At 45.5% G+C, this 24,348-nt stretch overlaps 1 protein-coding gene across 1 annotated transcript in view; it reads left to right on the top strand.

Annotated features, from left to right (window-relative positions):
* The window catches only part of Hsd17b2 (hydroxysteroid 17-beta dehydrogenase 2), a 61,167-nt gene extending 38,103 nt beyond the window's left edge, over nucleotides 1–23,064 (top strand). The window contains exons 3-5 of the mRNA XM_021169405.3: nucleotides 6,829–7,014; nucleotides 17,393–17,530; nucleotides 22,640–23,064. Coding sequence (XP_021025064.1) covers nucleotides 6,829–7,014; nucleotides 17,393–17,530; nucleotides 22,640–22,980 — 665 coding nt within the window. The 3' untranslated portion in view covers nucleotides 22,981–23,064. The remainder of the gene's footprint in view (nucleotides 1–6,828; nucleotides 7,015–17,392; nucleotides 17,531–22,639) is intronic.
* The last annotated feature ends 1,284 nt before the right edge of the window (nucleotides 23,065–24,348 follow it).

The raw sequence follows: 24,348 nt of genomic DNA, 5'->3' as shown, positions 1-24,348 counted from the left end.
CCCACCACCGCCACCAGAAGATTATTTTCGTTGTGACTTCGTAGCTGTAATTTCACCACTGTTATGTGTCTTAATGTCAATATCCGATAAGTGATCCCTGTGAAACAGTCACGACCCACGTGTGCAGAACCGCTGCATAGACGAGATAAGGAGACGCAGAAGAGTGTCAGTTATGTGGGAATTGTTTCTCAACCAGTGTAGCATGGTGTTGTCATCGTTTTCTTTATATAAAAGGATTGTGTGTGTGTGTGTGTGTGTGTGTGTGAGAGAGAGAGAGAGAGAGAGAGAGAAAGAGACAGACAGACAGACACACAGAGAGAGACATAGAGACACAGAGAGAGGAGAGAACCACAGAGGTCAGAAGAAGGCATCAGATCTCTTGGAGCTGGAGTTACAGGCAGTCATGAACCTCCCGGCCTGGGTGCTTGAAGCCAAATTCTAATCCTCTGACAAGAGTATGAGTTATTCTAGAACGTTTTCCCAGCCTGATCTCTGACCATACAATAGGCCTCACATGTCACTCATAAGTCTGACTTAATGATGCCTTATAGAAGGAGACATTGGATGCAGAATCCTTTTGTGATACCCAACAGGGCAGCACTGGCCATCTGTAGAGATGGAGCGATGAGTTCTAGACACGGAAATGTTGTAGTGGTACCCAGGCACGAACGGACATGGGAGCTCAGTTTTCATGTTATGAGTTCCTGTCACTTTTCAGTTAGCATCCTGAGAGGCAGCTGTCACCTAGACCAGGACAAGCAGCCTGCCTGCCTGCACACTCCAGGTTTCTCCAACTTCTGTCTTCAAGAGACACAGAGCCACAGGATCACCACAAAAACCCATCTAGAATCTGCAGATAAACCGGCAGGTCTCCTGGAGGACTGGTGACCATGTTGTATTGCTGCACAGCATATTGTTGATTTCCTGCTAACCTATTGATCATTGCTAACTGATGTTAATTAGTACCAAGCTAAGATCCACTGGTGTGATGCGCTTATTGGCCAGTTTAGAATTCTCTGGTAGGTTAAAGGTATCCGGACATGGTTAGATATTAGCAGTAAGTTCTGTTGATGGCACAATAGTCCCCAGTCACCTATTATATATTTTAATGAAGATCCAGAAGATAGGACCTCCAAACACAAAGAGACAATGGAGGCTGTCATCATGATGTGCCACCTACTCTGGTTGGCTCATTGACCCATGAATGAAGAATGACCTTTGAACATGAAAATTACCTGCCATTCAAACGTCAGGGTTCATAATTAGAAGCTCACATGAATGTGACCTCTCCTTTTTGCTTTCACACAGCCTTTACCTCTATACTCACTTGTGGCATGATGGCAGAGGCGAAGCCCAAGGGCTCACAAGAGGTTTGGCCTTTACACTCTGAACTTTGTCATTGTGGCAAATGCCAGAGAGGAACAGTTTAAGGGAAGATTTACTGGGTTCATGGCTTCATTGCTGCTGGGCCCTGATGAGGCTGGGCATCCTGGCAGGGAACATGAAGCAGGTCAAAGCTGCTCACTTTATGGTGGACAGGAATAGGAGGGAGAAGGACAGAAAGGGGGGGGGGGAGGTGATCACTTCTAACAAGGCCACGCCTTCCATAGTGCCTATGGTGGATAGGAATGGGGGGGGGGAGGAAGGAGAGAGGGAGAGGGGGAGGAAGGAGAGAGGGAGAGGGGGAGGAAGGAGAGAGGGAGAGGGAGAGGGAGAGAGAGAGAGAGAGAGGGAGAGAGAGAGAGAATCACTTCTAACAAGGCTGTACCTTCTACAGTGCCTACTCTGTCCCCAGTAGTCTGTATAGTTATTAACCCATTGGTTAGTCAGACCCTCCTCATGATCCAATTGTTTCTGTAAAGACCCACCTCTATGCACTGGGGAACTAAATGAGTCCTTGGAGAGACAGTTCATATCCAGACCACAAGAACTCTCGACAGAGAAAAGTCGGACGATACCTGTTCCAGAACATTCTCTCAGGCTTCATGTTGACTGACCCACATCAGGCAGAATGGTGCTGTACTCATCCCTGTCTTAAGAGCTGCTGCTTTTTCTGTGTGATCAGGCCTCATCCCGGCTAAGTGCTCACAGCCTTTGGTGCCTGCCTGTGATGGCAAACTCTGGCTCTCAAGAAACGTAATTTTATTACCCAGTTTGGTTTTGGCTTAGAACCATCTTTCAATGACATGGCAAAAGAGATGCCAGGGTTTTGAGGCTTCTGTCATATCTTTGGGGCAGTATTTAGATTCCTTAGGATGGAACATCTGGTCTTGATGGACAACCCTTCCTCTTGGCCCTCCCTTTGGTCCTCATGTGCAGCCTGGCTGCAACTACCTTGTCTCTGCCATCAGACAGGCACTGTGGGGATGTGATCCACTCCCTTTCAGACTACAGCACTGACTTTGAATAAACTTAACACAGTAGATGCAGAGGCTAACAAACTTACTAGTGGGAGGTTTCTGCAGGCCTGAGTCAGGCTACAGAAAGTGCATTGAAATGACTCCTAATGACATTCTGCTGTCCTCATAGATCAGTGCCTTGCTCAGCCATCATTCGAGAAGCTTCCCCCTGTAGCAGAAGGGGACAAATACAGGGACCTACAGCCAGACATTATGCAGAGAGTAAGATATCTTTGCATATGCAGTCCTAAACAAGAGTCTCCTGGAGGACTGGTTGTATTCCTGCACAGCATATTGTTGATTTCCTGCTAACCTATTGATCATTGCTAACTGATGTTAGTTAGTACCAAGCTAAGATCCACTGATGTGATGCGCTTATTGGCCAGTTTAGAGTTCTCTGGTAGGTTAAAGGTATCAGGACATGGTTAGATATTAGCAGTAAGTTCTGTTGTTGGCACAATAGTCCCCAGTCACCTATTACATATTTTATGAAGATCCAGAAGATGGGACCTCCAAACACAAAGAGACAATGGAGGCTGTCATCATGATGTGCCTGCCACCTACTCTGGTTGGCTCATTGACCCATGAATGAAGAATGACCTTTGAACATGAAAATTACCTGCCATTCAAACTCGAGGGTCACCAAATTCCATCCTTAGGGCACAGGGAACCCTGGAAGAGAAAGCAGAGTGTAAGAGTCAGAGGGGATAGAGGACACCAAGAAAACAAGGCTCTCTAAATCAGCATGAGCATGGTCATATGAACCCACAGACTGAGGCAGCATGCACAGGGGCTGCACGGGTCTGCACCAGGTCCTTTCTGTATATATGATGGCTCAGCGGGTAAGAGCACTGACTGCTCTTCCGAAGGTCTTGAATTCAAATCCTATCAACCATATGTTGGCTCACAACCACCCGTAATGAGATTTGACGCCGTCTTCTTGTGTGTCTGAAGACAGCAACAGTGGACTTACTTATATGATGGCTTCCGGTTTAGCATTTTATGGGATTCCTAAGTGTGTGAATGAGTGGGTCTCCGTTTCTTGTGCCTTCTCTTGGGCTCTTTTCCTTCTGTCTTTTTTTTTTTTTTTTGCCGATTCAAATATGTTAGTTTTTATTTTCTCTTATTACTTTATTTTGTTTTGTTTTATTTTATTATTATCCCTTAGAGTGTGTTTTCGAATGAGAGACAGAAAAGGAACGGATTTGCATGGATATAAGGGGAAGAGGGAAGGAACTGGGAAGAGGGGAGGGAAAACTGTAATGAGGATACACATTATGTGAAAAAAAACCCATTTCCAATAAAGAATGAAAAAGAAATCGGGGAAGACAGGGAAAGTGAATGCTTCAGGCCACAGCAAGGAAGTGCACATCTGAGTTCTTATAAAAGTTCAAAGAGGTGTTGGGAGACAGGATCTCACTATGTACCCTAGGCTGGCCTCAAAATTCACAATCCTGCTGCCTCCAGAGTGCTGGGGTCACACAGTCAAGAGCTACCAAAGCCAGCTAAAGTATGATTCCCCTGCTTTGCACATCTTTAAATGTGGAAACTGACCTTGCAGCCCAGCACCAAGAGGTTTGCTATTGAAACTGCAAGATCCCTTAAAAATCAAAGTCTGGGTCCGGAGAGATGCCCAGTGGTTGAGAGCACTTGCTGCTCTTTCTGAAGACCTGGAAATATCCAGGTTTCCAGCACCACATCGTGGCTCAAAGCCAGTTGTAACTCCAGTTCCAGGGAGCCTGACACCCCTTTCACAGTGCACGAAGCCTCCCTCCCTCCCTCCCTCCCTCCCTCCCTCCCTCCCTCCCTCCCTCCCTCCCTCCCTCCCTTCTCCCCCGCCCCTCACCTCTGTCCACCTCTGCCTCTCAGTATCTCTTTCTTTCTCAAACACATAAATAAATTCTCTCTCTCTATCTCTTCCTCTCTCATTCTCTCTGTCTTTCTCTCTTATTTTTTAGTTTCATTTTGTAATTGTGGGGTCTTAAGTATCCCAGACTAGCCTCAAACTTTCTGTATAGACAAGGATGGGATTGAATTTCTGATCCTCCTGCCTCCACCTCTCAAGTACTAGGATTAGAGATCTGCACCTCCCTATCTGGTTATGAAGTGCTGAGGATTGAGCCCAGGGCTCTGCGTATGCTCACTGAGCACTCAACCCACCCAGCCACATCCCTAGCCTCCAAGTGTACATTTCTAACAAGCTCTGAGATGCCAATGCTGCTGAGGGTGAGGGGTGAACCACACTTGGAGATCTACTGCCCACGCCATGCTGGAATTCCATGAACCTAGAGGGTCTGTTGAAATCTCAACACCCCCAGGTCCTGTCACCCCTGCTCCTCTTAGGTTCCACTTGTTCTCCAGAACCCCATTCTTCAAATCCTTCTGGGATTCTTACTGGGGTGTCGGGTCTGGCCTGGGTGTTTCTGGGCTCTTGTCCTCTTAGCCAAAGAATTGAAAATAAAAGCTCAACCGAATTTTCAGATCGTCAAACTAATTTTATTGGGAACGGAGTGGCGGCTCAGGTTTCAGAAGGATACACCGTCAAGACTGACACATGAGCGGAAATATTCACAGGCCCTGGGCTATGGCTTGACATCTCTTTTTAAGAGGCCTAAGCGAAAGGAAGGGTTGGTTACTAAGTAACACGGTGTGGGTGCTTCTCTATTTTGATTGGCTGGCTAAGTTACAGTTACGTAACCACTTCAGTACTGTACATGTTCCTTCCCATAATGCATCTGACATTTAACCAAAACCACACCCAATTGTGATGAGGCATGAAGTGATAAATAGGGGATTCTTCCTAAAAGGTCACTGCATCCACACCCAATACCAGTTTGGGCTGAATCAGCCCTTCCATTCTTCCGTTCTTTGTACCTGGATGTGTTGAGAATATGCATGAATAGAAACTGTGTGAATATGATCATTGCCAGGGGTGGGAGTTTATACTGATGTTGGGCAATGAGACTACATGTAGAACTGTGCAGGTGGAGGGTTTCTGACGTTGCTAGGTGTATTGTTTGGAGATGTGTGGGGGGGTGTGGGGGTGTCTGTGTGTAATATGTGCAGATAAAGAAACTAGGCTTCCAAGCTCATTGTTACAAGAGGGGAGGTGTAAATAACACAGAGCGAATGGAATTTTCATGCTAAACTATCTCCTGTCTTGCCTGCCTTAGAACTACTGTACTCGTTCATTCCCACCCTTTCCTTAAGGGACAGTTCCCAAGTGTACTCTCGACAGGGTTTAAACATGGCTCGTCTTTGGGTCCTTCTCTTCCCCAGCCACAGGTTGATCAAATAGGCTGGAAGAACAGTCTGAGCCAGAAAATGCTAATGTACCCAGAGGGCTAGACAGTACTGCTGGGGGTAGGGGATGGTACAGAACTCCAGCATTACATCTCTTGGAACTTGGAAAGGCAGATGCTCAAATCCCGCTTCATGACCACTCAGAATTCCCAGTGGTGGGGCCAGGTATACGTCTGAACCGGCTGTGCTGTGATTGTGTTGTTCATCAGGGTGATACACTGTCCTAGCCAGGAAGCAGGGCTCATGGTGCTAGGACATCACAGTCACCCTGCTGTTGAGACTTTGCTTCTTGTTGCTAGGCTTTTAGAGATGAGGAAAGGATGCAGGCATGTCATCCTGAAGTGTTAATGATGTCTTCCTATACTCCTTGGAGGAGGTACTAGGCAGTGGCTCTCAATCTTCCTAATGCTGAGACATTTTAATACTGTTCCTTGTGTTGTGGTGACTCCCTAACCATATAATTATTTCAGTGCTACTTCATAACTGTAATTTGGCTACTGTTATGAATAATAAAGCAAAAAATATGATATGCATGATATCTGATGCATGACCCCCGTGGGAGTTAAGACCCACACGTTGAGAACTACTGGTTTAAAACCTGGCACACTGTGGCACTATGACTCTCATCCTGCAGTCCCACTGGTTGCCATAAATAGTGACTATCCAGTTTCCTTCCTATAGGAAGGGGGCTACCAGGCAAGAGAAGAACTGGACTGCCAGGTCATCTCAGTGAATAATGGTAGCTGCAGGAACGGCTGATGATCTGAGTGCAGTTAATCCACAAAGTGGAAGGGCAGGATCAACTCCTATAAGATGTCCTCTGACCTGGACATACCTACCATGACATGCCTGCTCTTCTCTCCCACACAGAATAAACAAACTTTAAAGGTACAGGATCTCCAAAATCATTGTTTAATATGATATGCGTTTGTTCTCTTCACGTTGTCCCACCATGGGGGTGGTTTGCGTACATAGGAAGAGACCAAGTTTGGAAAGTTTGTATTGTGCCTGAAATCTACTTTTAAAGAGGTTTGGCGGCTCCAGAACTCGATGTGTGAAGCTAGCCACATGTTCCAGCTCCCATCCTCACAGATATGTCTTTTTTTTTTTTTTTGTCTGTCCCCAGGACTGTGGGCCGTGGTTAACAATGCCGGGGTCTTCCACTTACCCATCGACGGGGAACTCATACCCATGAGCATCTACAGAAAATGCATGGCTGTGAACTTCTTCGGAACTGTCGAGGTCACCAAGGTGTTTCTGCCTCTACTTAGAAAGTCCAAGGGGAGGCTGGTGAACGTCAGCAGCATGGGAGGCAAGTCAAACTGTTGGCACGCAGCCACTGGGCACCTGTCACAAGACTTGTACTGCATTCTTTGCGGGCTACCCAAGAGAGCAAGACGCACAAAAGCAGGGCTGGGTTGCAGTGAGTCAGCCTATGTATTCAGGGTCAGCTGACCTTCCTCTCCTTTCAAATTCTCTCATGCGAAAGCGCTTCTCCACTTTCTGTTAATTACCATGTTCATCACTGGAGAGTTTCCAGCACGTAGGACAGCTAGGACTGGAGAGTTTCCAGCACGTAGGACAGCTAGGTTCACGGTCCAGGTTACTGGGTGCTGTGGGAAGCCTGTCTTTGGCCCTCTCTGAGCATAGCACACTGCTATTTCCTGTAAGCTGAAAGAGTGAACAATGTCACTCTGTGTGTGCCCTGGGTACCCTGAGTCCATCCGCTAGGGTTGAACCATGATGTTGTCCTTGCCTTTCTTGGTTGGGTCCAAGATGTGTCAACAACCCGGCCGTCTCGTTTTCCATAAGCAACAGCCTCTGACCAGGCCATCACGCCTTGCCTTCTCCCATAGACATTTTTTACCAGGAGTTCCCCAGGCCTACCTCAGCTTTGGGAGACTTTCTGGAGTTCTTTCTCAGGTTTCTGCATGGATAAGAAGGAAATCTAAAGGGGCTGGGCTCTGGACTCCCAGATCCCTCCTCCTGAGATTGGTGCTAAGTCAAGTTTGTAAAAAGAAAAGGTGCAGCCAGGTTTCTGATACTAGTGTGTGTGTGTGTGTGTGTGTGTGTGTGTGTATGTGTGCACGTGCACACACGTGCGAACTCATGTGTGTACAAATAATATAGAGGCTGGAGGTATTTTCCACCTTTTTTTGGGGGGGTGGGCAGCAGGATTTGTCATTGAACCTGGAGCTCACTGACTTAGCTAGACTGGCCAGCTAACAAACTCTAAGGATCTCTTTTGCCTCTACCTTCCTAGCACTGAGGGATGTGCTATCATTCTCCTCCCCCCACACCCCCCCTTTTTTTAAGTTGAGGGGGCTGGGTTTGAACTTGGATCTTCATGCTTGCACAGTGAGCACTTTCGCGGCTAAGCCATTTGCCCAGCCCGACACAACAGGCAACACTTGACCTTTGTCTTCATTCTGAACAACTTGGCCTTAATACCTGCAGACACTTTGGAAACCTCATCCCTCCCAGTTCCAGAGCGCTCTCTGCGTTCCTGGTGTGGCTGATCGTAGCCCTCTCCTTGGCACACCGACGGGCCTGCGTTTCTCTTTCCTATCTCCAGTCTTGCAGTCCCTTCATTCATAAGAGTTTAAGTGCTCTCTAACACCTTGCATGTGCTGTACACCCAGTACCAGGCAGGAAGTAGCATCCATAAACAGGTGAACAAATACAGTCGTGCCTTGTGGTGCCTGCCCGCATCCTTCTACCAGAGAGGCTGAGGAAGGAGCATAATGAGCTCATCTGGAACTTAATTGCCTCTACAGTCAGCTTGGGTACCATAATGGTTCAAGATCAAAACAAGGGCCTGGGGAGGTGGGCTTAGTCTGTCAAATGCTTGTCATACGGTCATGAAGACGTAAGGTCAATCCTCAGAATCTACATGAAAGAGCCAGGTGTGGTGGCATTGCCCTTATAACCCCAGTACTGGGGAGGAGGCAGATGGAGCCCCAGGGCTTGTTGGACAGCTAGCACACTCTACTTGATGAGTTCCAGGCCAGGGAGAAATCCTGTCTCTTGCACACACACACACACACACACACGCACACACACACACGCACGCAGACAGACATGTTATTCACCTGAGGAATGACACTTGAGGCTATCCTCTGCTCTCCATATATGTGTGCACCCGGGAGTACCTGCAGACACAGGAAAGTGTGCACATATGTGCACATACACACAAAGCAAAAGAAGAAAAGACATGCCAGCTTGTGAATGAGTGAAAATGGAGCCCGGATGGGGAAGCTTAAAAGCTTGTAACAGGGACGGAGGAGATGGCTCAGTGGTTACAGACCTTTCCTGCTCTTGAAGAGGACTAGAGTTTGGTTCCCAGCGCCCATGTAGGACAGCTCACACTCAGCTGTAACTCTAGCTCCAGGGGGACCTGACACTCCCTTCTGGTCTTCACAAGTTCCAGATTCAGGGTCACCTGTCCATACACATGTACATAATTTAAAATCTTTTAAAAGAAAGAAATCACACCCCTGCAGGCTGCTTTCCTGTGTGCCTTGGGCTTGGCTTTGATACCCTGATGGCCAGAAGTTCTTACTGTCTTCATAAATTTCCAGAGTATTAAGATGAACCACATTATCTCCCTCCTATTCTAGACCTCCAGCAGCATGGAGTTGCACCTCACTTTACCATTACATTTTCTTAGCATCAGTACCAGGTCATTGTGTTTGGAATCAGATGGACTCGGGGCCTCCCAAGCTTGCCTTCCTAATATCTGTCTGTTCTGTTTCATCTTAATAGTCTCTGTAAATGCTCCAAGGCATGGAAATCTATGGGATCAGCCTATGGGGTTTTCCTGAAAAGGGCACAAAATTTCATCCATAATGTATTGATAAGGAACAAAAGAAATTCCGCAGAAGCCACAAAGAGGAATGAATGTCTGGAACCATCACGGAGAATTTTGTAATATAATAAAGACTATTTTGAGGGGAAAAACAAAAGAGCCTAGGGCAAGGGAAATAACCTATTCTATACAGTCTTCATTCGGATCCTCAGTAGCCAGCCGTAGCAGCATGTACCCAGAATCCTAGCACTGGAGAGATAGAGGCAGGCTCATACCTGAAGCTCATTGGCTAGCCATCCTAGATGAACGAGCAAGCTCCAGATTCAAGGAGACCATGTCTAAAAAAATAAGGTGGAAAGAAAACCGAGAAAGACACTTAGTGCTGAGCTCTGGCTTCCATAGGTACACACGCTTGTGTGTGTGTGTAGGGGGGAGGCTGGGGAGGTTGTACAGTGGTTAGAGCACTTACCACTCTTATATAAGACCTGAATTTGACTTCCAGGATCCACAGGGCAGGTCGCCGCCCCCCTGAAACTCCAGCCCCAGGGGATTTGATACCCTCTTCTTACTTCTGCAGGCTCCTGCATGTATGAGGTGCATAGAAATTCACATGGGCATATACAAGTAAATGGAAGCTATTCTTTTTTTTTTTTTAAAGAAAAGAAAAGATAACTCATGGTTCTACATATCCATGGGAGTCAGTCCTCCTTATGACATCAATTTGGTGGAGTTCTTGGCAAAAGTGATAACAAAAGTTATCTTGGAAAAGTCCGTGACTACTGGTTTCTTGTTTTGAAGCAGTGATCATGGAGGGAGGAATAGGGAGCCAGGCACCAGCATCTTCTCTCCAAAAGGGATCCTAGCTATCTGGATCTATCAGACTGGAGTCCACCATCTCTGTTATCGTTGTGGATCTCTCTACAAGCCAGCAAGAGCTGAGCTGGAAGGCAGGAAGTCGATTCAAATCGTCTGTGGCTGCACAGCTAAGAGCACCAAGGAGACCAGAGCTGCTCTGAGGAGCAAAGGAAGACCTCTCCCACAGACATCGTCTAGGTTGGTGCTGGTTTGCTATAGCAGCAACGGATGCTCATACACCCTGCTTGATGTGGGCAGCAGATCCAATGCCTCTTAGGCCTGGCACTGCTTCTTTTCAGGAAAGATACATCTATACTTTCTACCAAAATGATGGACACAGTCCCCTGGAGTAGCCTATCTATCACCTCTCCCACATAAGTTTAGCTCACCAACTCTAATCCCAGCAAGGCAGTTGGATCGATATTTAACCAAGTATTTAAAGAATTGGGAAAGAACTGTAATTGTCCAGGGGGGAATCTAAAAGTGTTTCCTGGCTAGTTTTCTTTTTAGGAAATCAGAGTCAATATTTGTACACAGATACACAGTCTGTGACCGACAGCGATTGAGCACATCCTTTTCTGGAATGGACTTGGGCTTCAGGGGTCTTGAGTCAATCAGGCTCTGAACCTTGCTCTTTTGTTATCAGCTGGTGACAAAGGGGCAGGCTGCTCACTTATCTCAGCTTTTACTCTCAGCTGTCACAGGGAGATGATGGAGAACCTGGGAAGTCTCAAAGACACTTGGATGTGTAGGCAAGCTACTCCCTACCTCTGATCTCTTGACACTTGGAACAGGAGTCTATGCTCGCTTTGTGGGGAGTTTGGAAACATCCCTGTCCTTGAATCTCTACTAATAGCGATTCCCATCTCCTCTTGGTGACAAATCCGTGTGCTCTGCCACCCGTCCATATGGTGGCTACCTTGTTCAGGGGACATTTGCTCCCCCCCCCACCCCCCACATCCGTAGAATGGGGAGGATTCAAAAATACCCAGGCCTAGCAGCTCAGCAGAATCTCAGATCTTCAAATGACGAGGATACCATCAAATGCTGTTTGAAGTTTCTGCTGAGGTTCCGCAGAGGGATCAGCAAGCCTGACTCTCCGGAGCTCAGGGGAAGAGGTTGGAGTTCAGTGTGGGAAACTGGGCCACAGGAATGGACTCTGTTCCCAGAATCAGTTTCAGCCCCTCTTGGAAAAATGAGAAGCTACGTGAGAGATGATAGAGACCTCGTGGTGCTCTCCTGAGATTAGGTCTGGGTAGCTCTGGCTAGGAGTCATACCAGGGTGTGAATGAGCCATGGTGGTGACCTTAGAGCCTTTCTCCTGTAGTCTCTGGGAAAGGCTGCTGTGTTCTGCCCCCTGCTGTGTTAACAGGGAATGTATTTGAAACGCTTAATTCCCATAGAAACACACACACCTTAGCTTCAAGCTTAAAAGGGAGTGGGGGTGATTCCGGGGCTGGGGAGAGAGCTCAGTAGTTAGGAGCTCCTTTTGCTCTTGCAGAGGATCCAAGTTAGGTTCCCAGTACCCACACTGGGCAGGGGCATCTCACAACTGCCTGTGACCCTCGGTTCAGGGTGACTGTCTGGCCTTTAGGGGCTCATGCACCCATGTGCGTATGCCAATGCCAACACACAGACACACATACATAATTAAAGACACCAGAACAAATCAAGACTGGCCAGTAGGACCTTTAGGGCACATTACTAACTTACCAAGGGCATTGGGCAAGAGCAACTTCCAGCTTATTCGTAGGGAGGGGCAAATTCACATCCTCTTGATGAGCAGGGGACCCAAGACGGGAGACAAGGTCCTGAGTGGGTCACAGAGGCAGGGGTGGGGTGGGGCCGAGGAACTGGCTCAGTTGCAAGCACAAGTACCTTAGTGTGGATCCACATCAAAAACCAAGGTGACAGTGGGCAGTGACCCCAGTGCTGGGGTGTTATTGGAATTTATTGGTTGGCTAGCCTGTTGGCCAGTCGGTAATCTCAAGTTCAATGAGAAACCCTGTCTCTAAAATCAATGGGAGGAGTATCAGAGGAAGCCTCCAAGACACACGTGCACACATGTGCAAATGTACCTTCAGGCATATGTGCACAAACACACATATATACACCACACACGCTGAGAGAAAGAGGGAGCTACAGTGAGAGAGGTGGGGAGAGGGAAAAAGAGAGGGAGAGGGGGAGGGAGAGGTAGAGGGAGAGCCAGAACCGAGACTGAGAGGATTGTTGCGGGAACCATGCTCCTAGTGTGTACATAAATAAGTTTGCTATCATGACTTAGGAGAGGTGGGAAGAGTCTATGGTCCTGTATGTGGCTGATTTAAAAAAAAGTCATCCTGTTGACAGGATGTATTAGTCAATCAGAGCTATCATCATGAAATACCATAGGTCAAGTGGCTTAAATAAGAGAACTGTGAGAGTCCTCTTCTCAGCTTGAAGTTGGTTACTATCTCTATATGTTACCAGTAGGGATGGGGGTGGGGGTGGGGTACACCTGATATCAGGAGGTTAGGCTCCCTCCTTGTGATCTAATCGGAATTACTTCCTTTTCCCATCTCGGAACACAGCCACATTGGGGTTTTCCGCTTCAATGTAACATTTGGGGAAACACATTTAGATCATAACAAGGGATGTTTTGTTTAGCCAGCCAATAACAATTTTAGTGTCCCCGTAATGTAGGAAGGACAAGTTCTATAAATCTGGTGTGCAATGTTAATCATATCACCAACACTCTACCTTGTAAAAGTGGCTCTTAGAGCATTTAGCATTTGCCTGTCAATTTGACACAGCCTGGAGTTATCTGGGAGAGTCATTGTGTAGATCAGATTGGTCTGTGAGCATGTCTGTGTGTGTGTGTGTGTGTGTGTGTGTGTGTGTGTGTGTCTGTGAGGGGGGATGTGTTGATTATCAATTGATGTAGGAGGGCCTACCCCACTCTGGGCAGCAGCATTCCCTAGGCAGATGATCTTGGGTTGTACAAGAAAAGTAGCAAAGGATGAGTCAGGAAGCAACTGCTTGCATTTCCTCACTGACTTCATGCAATAATGGACTGTTACCTGGAAGTAGACACCAACAACCCCTTCCTTCCCCTAAGCCGTCTTTGCTCAGAGTGTTTTATTACATCCACAGAAACAGAAGTAGAACAGTGTCTTTACTACAATAAAATCTAAATTAAAAATTACAAATTTAAGGTCAGGTGAGAGAGGGGCATGTGACTTCAGACTGGGAACATGCTGTGACTTTGTTTTTTACTCTTGGCCCATCCCCCTCGGATCCTGAGTTAGTCTGTTTTCTGTCACCAAGACAGAATGGCTGACAGTTTATCAGGAAGAAGGCTTTTGTTTGTTGAGCTCACGGTTTCAGCCCATAGTCCCTGGCTCTGTTGATTCCAGACCAGTGTTGAGGCAGAACAAACACCCTGGCAGGAGAAGTCTGTGGGGGAAGAGGCTGTTCCCTTCATGGTGTCCAGGAAGAAGAGAAGATTATCAACAGGAAGGGTCAAAGGCACGATACAGCCCCCAGATTACCCTCTGAGTGACTGGCTTCCTCCTATCCGTCCCTACATTCCACAGTTCCACTGTCTTCTGAAATCCATTCAAGCTTTGAGTCCCATGGATGAAATTATTAATTAGGTCAGAGTCACCTAATTAATTAGGTCACAGTCAACCATCTCTGACCCCAACAGGGGTCCTCATTACTAACATGGAATATCCATGCCGGGTTGGATCTATGATGCTGACCACACAACCCTGCCATTTCTGTGGCCTACTAACCACGTTGCGGGGCTTAACGTAATATAACAGGCACATATGGCTAGCTTTCGTTGCTGTTGCTAAAATGTCCACAGGCTGTTGAAGCTTTCCCCTCTCTAAGTTGTAAGAGTTGCGATGTCATGGATGTACAGTAGACAGCTAATATTTAAATTACTCATTCAGGAAACTTTAGACATGCGCACATCCCCCATGGTACCGGCATTACAGCCAACCTGCTTAGAGGATCTTTTCTATGCCTTTCCAATCCCCTTCTCTTGCTCCATGTCATCTCCTGAATTAGCCTGCCTGGGCAGCCATAACATAGTGCCACAGACTGCGGGGGCTGAAGCAGCAGTACTGTATTTCTCTCAGTTCTGGAGGCTGAATTCTGACGTCAAGATGCTGAGAGGAATTGGTCTTGGTGAGGGCTGTCTTCCAGGTTGCAGGCACTACCCTCTCACTGTGTTCTTTTAGTGTGGACACAGACAGACAGACGGACAGACAGATGGAGAGACAGAGATAGAAACAGAGACGGAGAATGTGAACAAGGAAACTACTACTGTCTTGTTTTAAAGGGGCACAAACCACCCCATGAGGGATCCATCCTTCTGCCGTAATCGTGTTCCAAAGTCCCTATCTCCAAATACAATCCTACAGGGGTCTACTGGTCCAGTTGAAGGTTTTGCTTTTATTTTTAATTATGAATGTGCCTGTGTCGATGTGTATGTACATGAACATGTGGGTATCGTGCCCACAGGGGTGAGAAGAGGGCATCAGATTCCCTGGGGCTGTAGTTACCAGCAGTTGTGAACAATGGCCTAACCTAGGTGCTGGGAACTGAACTCAGATTCTCTTAACAGCTGAGCTATCCCTCCAGGCTTGAGGTTCAGTACCAAAATTTTAGGGAACACAGCCAACTCTGTCGCTCTTCCATCTTGCACGTGACCAGGGATATGTTTCTCCCACTATAGATTAGTTTGCATCTTTTAGAATTTACATGAATACAGTTATAACCAAGAATGCCCACTCAGATTTGCTTGGCTCCCTCCCTTGCTATAATTACTCTGAGACCTCCCTGTGGCTACACATACTAAGTTCATGTCTTTTAGTGGTTGAGTTGTAGCCTACTGTATAAATACATCAGTTTTAGCCATTCACCAAGTGGAACTCCTTTGGCCACGAGGATCCTCCACAATGTGTTGTGTTCTGGTTTCCGTTTTCCTGGGTATGCTGTCATGCTTCCTTAGTGTCCTGCTATGCGACTTGGATGTTTGCATTCCCCCCACGGTGCCATTTCCCCACCTGGAACGTACCTGGATCAGGTTCCTATAACAAGCCAAGTGACTTAAAGGCAGACATGTATTCTTTCATGGTTCTGGAGAGCCACACGTCAAAATGAAAGACTTAGTAGGGCTGCCTCTCCTGAAGTCTCTGGAGGAGAGTTTAACTTTACTGCTTCCATTTTCTGCTGGGCTTCTCCCAGCAGACCCCAAACCTGTGCCTCTGCCCTCACAGAGCCTTCCCTTCTGCACCTCTGGTGTCCCATCCTTTGCTTTCTTATAAAAACACCCCTGTATGGACTTAGGGCCCATTTCATTTTGTTTATTTATTATTTGTTCACTGTTATTACTTATTTGTGTGTACATGTGTGGGAGGTGTGTGTGCATGCTCATATGAGTGTGTGTATCTGTGTGCAGGTGCATGAGGAGGCTAGAGTTTGTTTTTTGCTTTTTTTTTTTTTTTTTTTTTTGAGACAGGGTTTCTCTGTGTAGCCCTGGCTGTCCTGGAACTCACTCTGTAGACCAGGCTGGCTTCGAACCCAGAAATCTGCCTGCCTCTGCCTCCCAAGTGCTGGGATTAAAGGCGTGCAGAGGCTAGAGTTTGATGTCAGGGCTCCTCTTGGCTCATTCTCTACCTTATGTTTTTGGAGACAGCATCTTTCACAGAACCTGGAGTACATCAGCTCCATCGGGCTGACTAGCCAATGAATCTTAGGGATCTGCCTGCCTCTGCCTCCCAAGTGCTGGGATTAAAGGTGTGCAGAGGCTAGAGTTTGATGTCAGGGCTCCTCTTGGCTCATTCTCTACCTTATGTTTTTGGAGACAGCATCTTTCACAGAACCTGGAGTACATCAGCTCCATTGGGCTGACTAGCCAGTGAATCTTAGGGATCTGCCTGCCTCTGCTTCTCTGGTACTGCAATTCCAGACACGCATCATCACACATGGGTTTTACACGTATACTGGGGATCGGAATTCAGGTTTCCATGCTTGCATGGTAAGCGATTTACCAACTAGGCCATCTCTCCAGCTTCTCAAAGCACAGTTCTAGTCTGACAACTTTGGCTAGTGATCGTAGCATCTTAATCATATCTTCAGGGCCCTTTATCCCAAAGAGACAACTCACTCTTTCCTCGTTCTGCTGAGACTCCCTTGTAAAGCTCCCTCCTTGCCCTGCAACCCGACTTGCCTTAAGGCTCAATGTACTAAGCTCAATGTGATATAGGCAGGGCAATGACTATTTGTTCCATCACAGACTAAGATATTTCTCATGTTCTTTTCAGAAATGCCCCATAGTCCACCATAGTATACGTTGCTCCTTGTTTCGACTAGTATTGAGTCTAACTTGGTGGATATTGCCATGGTGGGCTGAAGGGTGGCCCCCATCCTCCCCCAAAAACGATACATTAGGTAGAACTTCGGAATGAACATAGGTAGAACTGAAGGCTGTGAGCTAGTGGGCAAATGCTATCATTCCCACACCAATCACCCTTCATTTAGATATAAATACGTCCATGCCATAGAACCCTGAAAGGTCCCGTGATGTTGTAATCAACCAAGAACATGTCTTCACCTGGATTCGGCAGGGCCGTGGATGCCTTTCCCTGACCTGGTCACTGTTGACATACGTTCCTGGTAGACCATCAGATACTTTCAATATTTATTGGGAGAATGAATGAAAATATCAACCCCTTTTAAAATTTTATTTATTTATTTATTTATTTATTTATTTATTTATTTATTTATTTATTTACTTGTTTGTTTGGTTGGTTGGTTGGTTGGTTGGTTGGTTGGTTTTTTGAGACAGGGTTTCTCTGTGTAGTCCTGGCTGTCCTGGAACTCACTCTGTAGACCAGGTTGGCCTTGAACTCAGAAATCTGTCTGCCTCTGCCTCCCAAGTGCTGGGATTAAAGGCATGTGCCACCACTGCCTGGCCAAACCCTGTTTTTTTGTTGTTGTTGTTGTTTTTTTTAATCTCCCATTCTTTCCATAGGCACGGTTCCATTTCAAATGATGTCCGCTTACGCAGCCACAAAGGCAGCTCTAACCATGTTCTCAACAATCATCAGACAGGAGCTTGACAAATGGGGAGTTAAAGTTGTGACCATCAAACCCGGAGGCTTCAAAACAAGTAGGTATCCGAGGTGTGTGTGCATGCACATAGGTGCAGGTGGATGGGAGGCCGGAAGAGGATGTTGGATCCTCTGGAGCTGAAATTATAGGCAGTTGTAAACCACCCTATGTCAGTGCTAGGGACTGAACTCTGGCCATCTGCAATAGCAACAAGAACTCTTAACTGCAGAGCCATCCCACTCTCTGGTCCCAACTTGGATGTTTGAATGGGGTGGGAGGGATGGGGAGAGCAAGGCTATGCCAAGTCAGACAAACACAAAAGTACTAAGGATTGATCAGTGTGGAGGGGGAAACTTTAGGACTCGGCCCCTCGACAGAAGAACTATATCATAAACATAGGAAAAGGTATGACACTGACCATTTAACAACTTAACACAAGCACTTAAGTACTTAGTTCAGCACCTTGACACAAGCACTCAAGTACTTAGATCAACAAAGAAACTAGCACCTAGGAGACCTTTTACAACTCTTTCCCTTCTCCAGAAGTTACCTAGCTCCTCTCATCTTGTAACAGCTATGTGTTGGCTTTTCTTTGAAGGTTTAAGACAAGTTATTCACCCTCAGACAGAAGTTTGCCTTCACTGGCTTGGAGGAGGGTCAATATGTACATTGCTATTGTTGCCTAGATTCTTCTGTCCAACATTGTAATTTTATGAGTCATCTATGTTGGGTGTAGCTGAAGTTCACTGTGCACATGCAACTGTGTGTGTGTGTGTGTGTGTGTGTTGTGTTGTACAATGAGCAAATTGGTGAACTCAGCACTTTCATCTTCTTAAAATGTAATTGTGCTGTTGGGAATCTCATCTAGTTCTTTATTAATTATATACAGGACAGGGTTAATTGACACGCTCCAGGTGAGAACAGTGAGGCAAGGTGGGTAACATGTCCCAGTGCAGGCTCTGGGCATAACGTTGTAGGGAGGAGTCGGAGGACAGATCTCCAGGGCCTCCATCTGTGCTCTGTCTTCCATACCAGGCTATCTCCTTTTGTAGTTGCTAACTGATGAACTCACTGAAGGTAGGGAGCCAGAGAACAGAGGTTAGTCTACACGGTTATGCCCCAAGTTCTTATTTAACTGAAGGTGAGAGCATGAAGGGAACTTAGAAAGAAACTGGCGTGGAGCTTCTGAAAACAGTCAAGGACACTGATCGTATTTTTTTTTATAATGCCCTACAATAAAAATAGCCAAGACATTGCATGCCAGCATGTATTAAACATGGTAATTTCCTGTACCATTTCACTCAGTTCTCATCTATGAAGAAGGCAATGGAATCTCTCCTTATTTTTCTTGTAGTGAGAAAAATTCCAGCCACAGAGCTGATATAAAGCAAAGAGGGGATTTTGATGCAGGTTGGGTTGATAGCATGTGGCTCCACAGTGCCAGGGGATGGATGGGTGATGTGTGCCTAAAGTAATAGGCGATGGTTGACAAAAGGCTGGTAGCTTTGTCACCGAGAGGGAGTGGGGTTGGGGGCTCTATACAGTGTTTTCTCAAACATGGTTAGTCCAGGAAGAGGTGGGAGAGATGAATCTGTGGGTAAGGCCATTTGATACCAAGCCTGATGACTTAAGTTCTAACCCCAGGACCTGCATAGTGGTAAAAGAGAACTAGTTCTGCAAGTCATCTTCTGGTGTCCACATAAGCATTTTGGTACAAGGGCCATCCCCACCCCATATACAACACTTAGATAGAATAGATAGACACAAAGACACATAGATACATAGATAGATACATAGATAAATAATCCCTACCCTATATGCAACTTTCAGATAGATAGGTAGATAGACACATATATAGATAGATATATAGATACATATATAGATACATAGAAACATAGATACATAGACAAATGATCCTTACCAATATACAACATTCAGATAGATAGAAGATAGATAGAAAGATAGATAGATAGATAGATACATACATACATACATACATATATAGATACACAGAAACATAGACAGATACATAGAAACATAGATATATAGATACATAGATAAATGATCCTTACCCATATATAACATTCAGATAGATAGATAGATTGATAGATAGATAGATAGATAGATAGATAGATAGATAGATACATACATACATACATACATACATACATAGGTCATCCTCACCCCATATATAACATATAATTCATATATATTCATATATATTGGAATATGTATATGGATTGATAACTGTAATTTTTAAAAGTCAATGAAGTGAGGAGAGACAAAAATTCTCTGTCCTTTGATCAGGGCTTGGAGAGCTGTGTTAGAGTAGACGTGACACACAAGCAAGAGGGTTGTGCAGGGTTCAACCCACAGATCAGTTGTTGGGTAATTATTTCTCTGCCTACAGTGCTGTGCCTTCATGAAGAGAAATAGGCCACTGGATGCTCACTAACCTTCTCCCAGAATCACTGGGCTTCAGGGGTTCAACACTTAATACAGGCGCTTCACACGCTAGCAAGTGAAGGTGCATCCCACTGCCAGCCAGCTAGCAAGACAGAGTGTGAGGGTCCATGATGATTGAGGGGTAACCTGGTAGTAGCTATTCTAATAATAATAATAATAATAATAATAATAATAATAATTAATAATAATTAATAATAATAATAATAAACAACTGTCCGAGCTTTTTAACCAGCTATCTGCACTTTGGAGTGTTCTTTGGAGACATTGCAAAAATAAAGCAATGTTGTGTTGTTTGTGAACTTCAGCGTTGTAGCAGCAAAACCTAGCAAGAGCTGGCTGGCAGTGCTGTAGAGGGAAATGGCTGCCTGAAAGCTGTTCAAAGAGAAGTCTATTGCTCTGCTTCAAACTACAGCTCAGATCTACAGCCCTTGACCAGGAAAATGTAGAATACAACCTTTTTGTTGTTGTTGTTGTTCCTTCCTGATAAAAGAAACTGTAGGCTTCTGTATGCATAAGTATATGAATAAGGAGGAATTGCAGAGGGGCATGCAAAACTGTTAGTCCCATCAAAGAAGACTGATTTTAAGCATGCACGCATCTCCTCATTACTCACTTATGAAATAAGCAAGCATCACTGCTATGTTTTAAAGCAAATTTATTTAATTTCATGTAACGAGCAAGCATGTTAAGATATATTTCTATCTAATCATGTCATTTACATAATAAAATTCAAACATGTATTGAACTTATATTAAAAACATATTTAATGTTTAAAATTACACACAGAAGATATTTTAAGCTGCGTACTAAATTCTCAGTACAGAAGTAGGTACTGTTTGTATACTTAATAAGTTATATGTGCATGCTGTGTGTGCATTTGCATATTTATGCACACAGAATAGATCATATATTAGCTACTACATTGTAGACATTATGTTTTACACATATAATCACCATCAAAAGGCACGTACTATAATGCTCCAATCAGCCATATTGGTAAGAGCTGCAAACAGGAAAGCAAGACAAAGTTTCATTGTAATATAGTATATCTAGAAGTTTTGGCAATATTTTTACAATGTAAAGCTATACAATAAAAAGAATAGGCAGCCAGGCATGGTGGTGCATGCCTTTAATCCCAGCACTCAGGAGGCAGAGGCAGGCGGATTTCTGAGTTCGAGGCCAGCCTGGTCTATAGAGTGAGTTCCAGGACAGCCAGGGCTATACAGAGAAACCTTGTCTTGAAAAACCAAAAAAAAAAAAAAAAAAAAAAAAAAAAAGAAAAGAATAGGCGTTTCACATGTGAATGCATCACACACACACCCATACATATACACATTACACACACACAGATACACACATATACCACACATACACACACACATTACACACAGAGAGATACACACATATACCACACATACACACACACATTACACACAGAGAGACACACACATATACCACTCGCACACATATACACATTAAACACAGAGAGACATATACATACATACCACACACACACATATATATGTGTGTGTGTGTGTGTGTGTATATATATATATATATTACACAGACAGAAACATACACATATACCACACACACAGATACAAACCCAGATACACCACACACACACACACACACACACACACACACACACACACACACATATATACACTTGTGTGTGTATATATATATATATATATATATACTTATACACAGAGAGACATACACATACAACTCACACGCATATATACACACTACACACACAAACACTACACACACACACACTCCTGTACACAATGTTGAGCAAAAAAGTTAACACCAGACAGTTAAGTGCTCAGAACAGGCGGAATGAACCTGCCCTTAGTGAGGACAGCGCCACTTGAGAAGGTTCTCAGAGGGGACCTTGAAGGGAGCACTGCTCTCATTTTGTCTCACTCGCTGGGCTCTTCAGTTTGTGAAACTTCCAACCATCCACCTTCATTCATATGTAGGTTTAGAAGATTTATTTTATGTGTGCATGTGTGCGCGCGTGAGTGTTCGCATGTGCACCCCCACACGTCTATGCCTGGGGAGATCAGGCGAGGGTGTCCGATGTTCTGAAGATGGAGCTATAGGCAGTTGTGAGTCACCTCATGTGTGTGTGCTGGGAACCAAAGGTCACCTGCAGAAGCAGGAAGTGCTCTTAACCACTGGGCCATATCTCCGGTGTCACAGGCAGGTTTCGAACCATTCATCAATGGTATTTCCAAGCACTCACTGTATACGGAATGCACAGAGACGACCATTAGATGACTGGTTGGTGTGTGCTTCCCTGGCGAACGCTCTGTCCCTCACTCTCAGCATCCCTTTGTTGCCTGTAATTCTTTGCATAGGTCTGGGCCCTCGTGGGCTTTCCCCCTCTGCTCTGGCATGTCTAAGTGGTCACCTTTGGAAACATACATAGATGGAGTAGCATTATATGGACTCTGTAAAAAGAGGCTATAAATCTGGAAAAGTTCAAGGCGAGGCATAAAGGAGGGACTTAGAGGGAAGAAAGGGGGAGAGGGAAGTGGTGGAACTATATTATAATCTCAAAAAAAATAAAAGAAAAGTGGCCTTTCAAAAGGGCCTTCACAAGCACCCATCTTTCCTAGCAGGAGGATTTCCTGGTTCATGATCTCCTGTCTCCCCAGCATCTGAGCCTTGCTTTCTTCTTGTGTTCCAGACATCACAGGCTCACAGGACATTTGGGATAAAACGGAGAAGGAAATCCTGGACCACTTTTCCAAAGAGATTCAGGAGAACTATGGCCAGGACTACGTCCATACACAGAAGCTCATCATCCCGATATTGAGAGAGAGGTCCAACCCGGACATCACCCCTGTGCTGCGGGACATCCAGCATGCCATTTCTGCAAGGAACCCCTCTTCCTTTTATTACCCAGGGCGACTGGCTTACCTGTGGGTCTGCTTAGCAGCCTACTGCCCCACCAGTTTACTTGACTATGTTATAAAAAGAGGTTTTTATCCACAACTCATGCCGAGAGCTTTAAGGACTGTGCACTAGAAGCACAAGGCCCCCAGTGGGGTGGGAAATGTCACATTCTTAAGATGAAAGCAAAACCTCTTATTAAACTAATTTTCTACCTCAGATTCTTATTTTGATTTCATTTGTGTTGGTTCCCTGTGACTTCGTGGGAAGAGGACTAGAGGGTAGCAGGGAGCACCATGGCAAGAGCCACTAAGACTTTTTATCACCAGAGGCACCAGAGGTACCTATCAGAGACAGGCTTTCCTCTCAGATGCTGCACACGAGGTTCTAGACCACTTCAGGACAGTTACTATAATGACCAAGCCCCAAGAAGTTTTCCCTTTCCCAGCATAAATATACATTTGTATATAAGTATATATTTACATACATATATACAGATATACACATATGCACACTTATATGTGTGTTTATACATATATGTGTATGTGTTCACATCATACCGAATTCTATTAAGTATGTACTAGCATTATGTCTCAACAAATCAAAGCAATCTACCCAAATAAATCATTTCTTCTTGCTCAAAGACACTGACAGCTACTCCAGCCCTCGGCAAATGTAACCTTTCTGATACTGGCTAGTTTTGCCATGCGCCACTGGCTGCTCGTCAGGGTGAGTGGCGACTTAAAGTTGGGGTTGAAGTGGCAGTTCATTTTTATTTATTTTTCCTTTGAAATAGGTCTCGTGTAGTCCTTGCTGGCCTCAGAAATCACTACGTAGCCAAGAAGCCAAGAATGGCTTCAAACCCCTTATCTTTCTTCTGCTGGTACCTCTCACATGCTGCCACTATGCCCTGCTTGAAATTTTTGTGTGTATGTGTGTGTGTGTGAGAGAGAGACAGAGACACAGAGACACAGAGTCAGAGAGACAGAGCATGTGTGTACACAGGTCCATAGTGGCCAGAAGAACATACCCAGTGTCTTGCTATAACATCCTCTGCCTTATTCCCTTGAGAAAGGTCTCTCCACGAACCTGGAGCTTGAGGTCACTGCAGTATATTTATGTCGACTCTAGGTCCTGAACCCATGTCCCCATACTTGTGCAGAGAGCACTGCCGCCCATGGAGGTATCTCTCCAGCTCCTGCCATCTAGCTGAATCAAACAATGGGGGAGTTTGTGCCAAGGCTTGCCTCTGCTTCCCGTGGCAGAGCTCTCTGCAACATGTGTCGCTGCTCGACATTTTACTCGTCGGAGAGCTGCTTTCCAAACTGGAGTCTCTCCTGCCTGTCTCTGTTGCTGTGTTCCTCTATTCTTCACCATCTCACTGTGGTCACAGCATCCTCATCAAGAGGAAGTGCCGTCGAGAGAATCCACTTCTGTTTATCCACGGAAAGCAAATTCTTACTGGGTGTAAACGTTTGCCATCTGAGGGCAGCGACTCGGTGG

This window comes from Mus caroli, unplaced genomic scaffold, assembly GCF_978045245.1.
Source record: "Mus caroli unplaced genomic scaffold, Mus_caroli_1 scaffold_10, whole genome shotgun sequence".
NCBI classification, from domain to species: Eukaryota; Metazoa; Chordata; class Mammalia; order Rodentia; family Muridae; genus Mus; species Mus caroli.
Note: the sequence above shows the minus strand (reverse complement) of the source record. Positions and strands in the feature narration are given on the sequence as shown.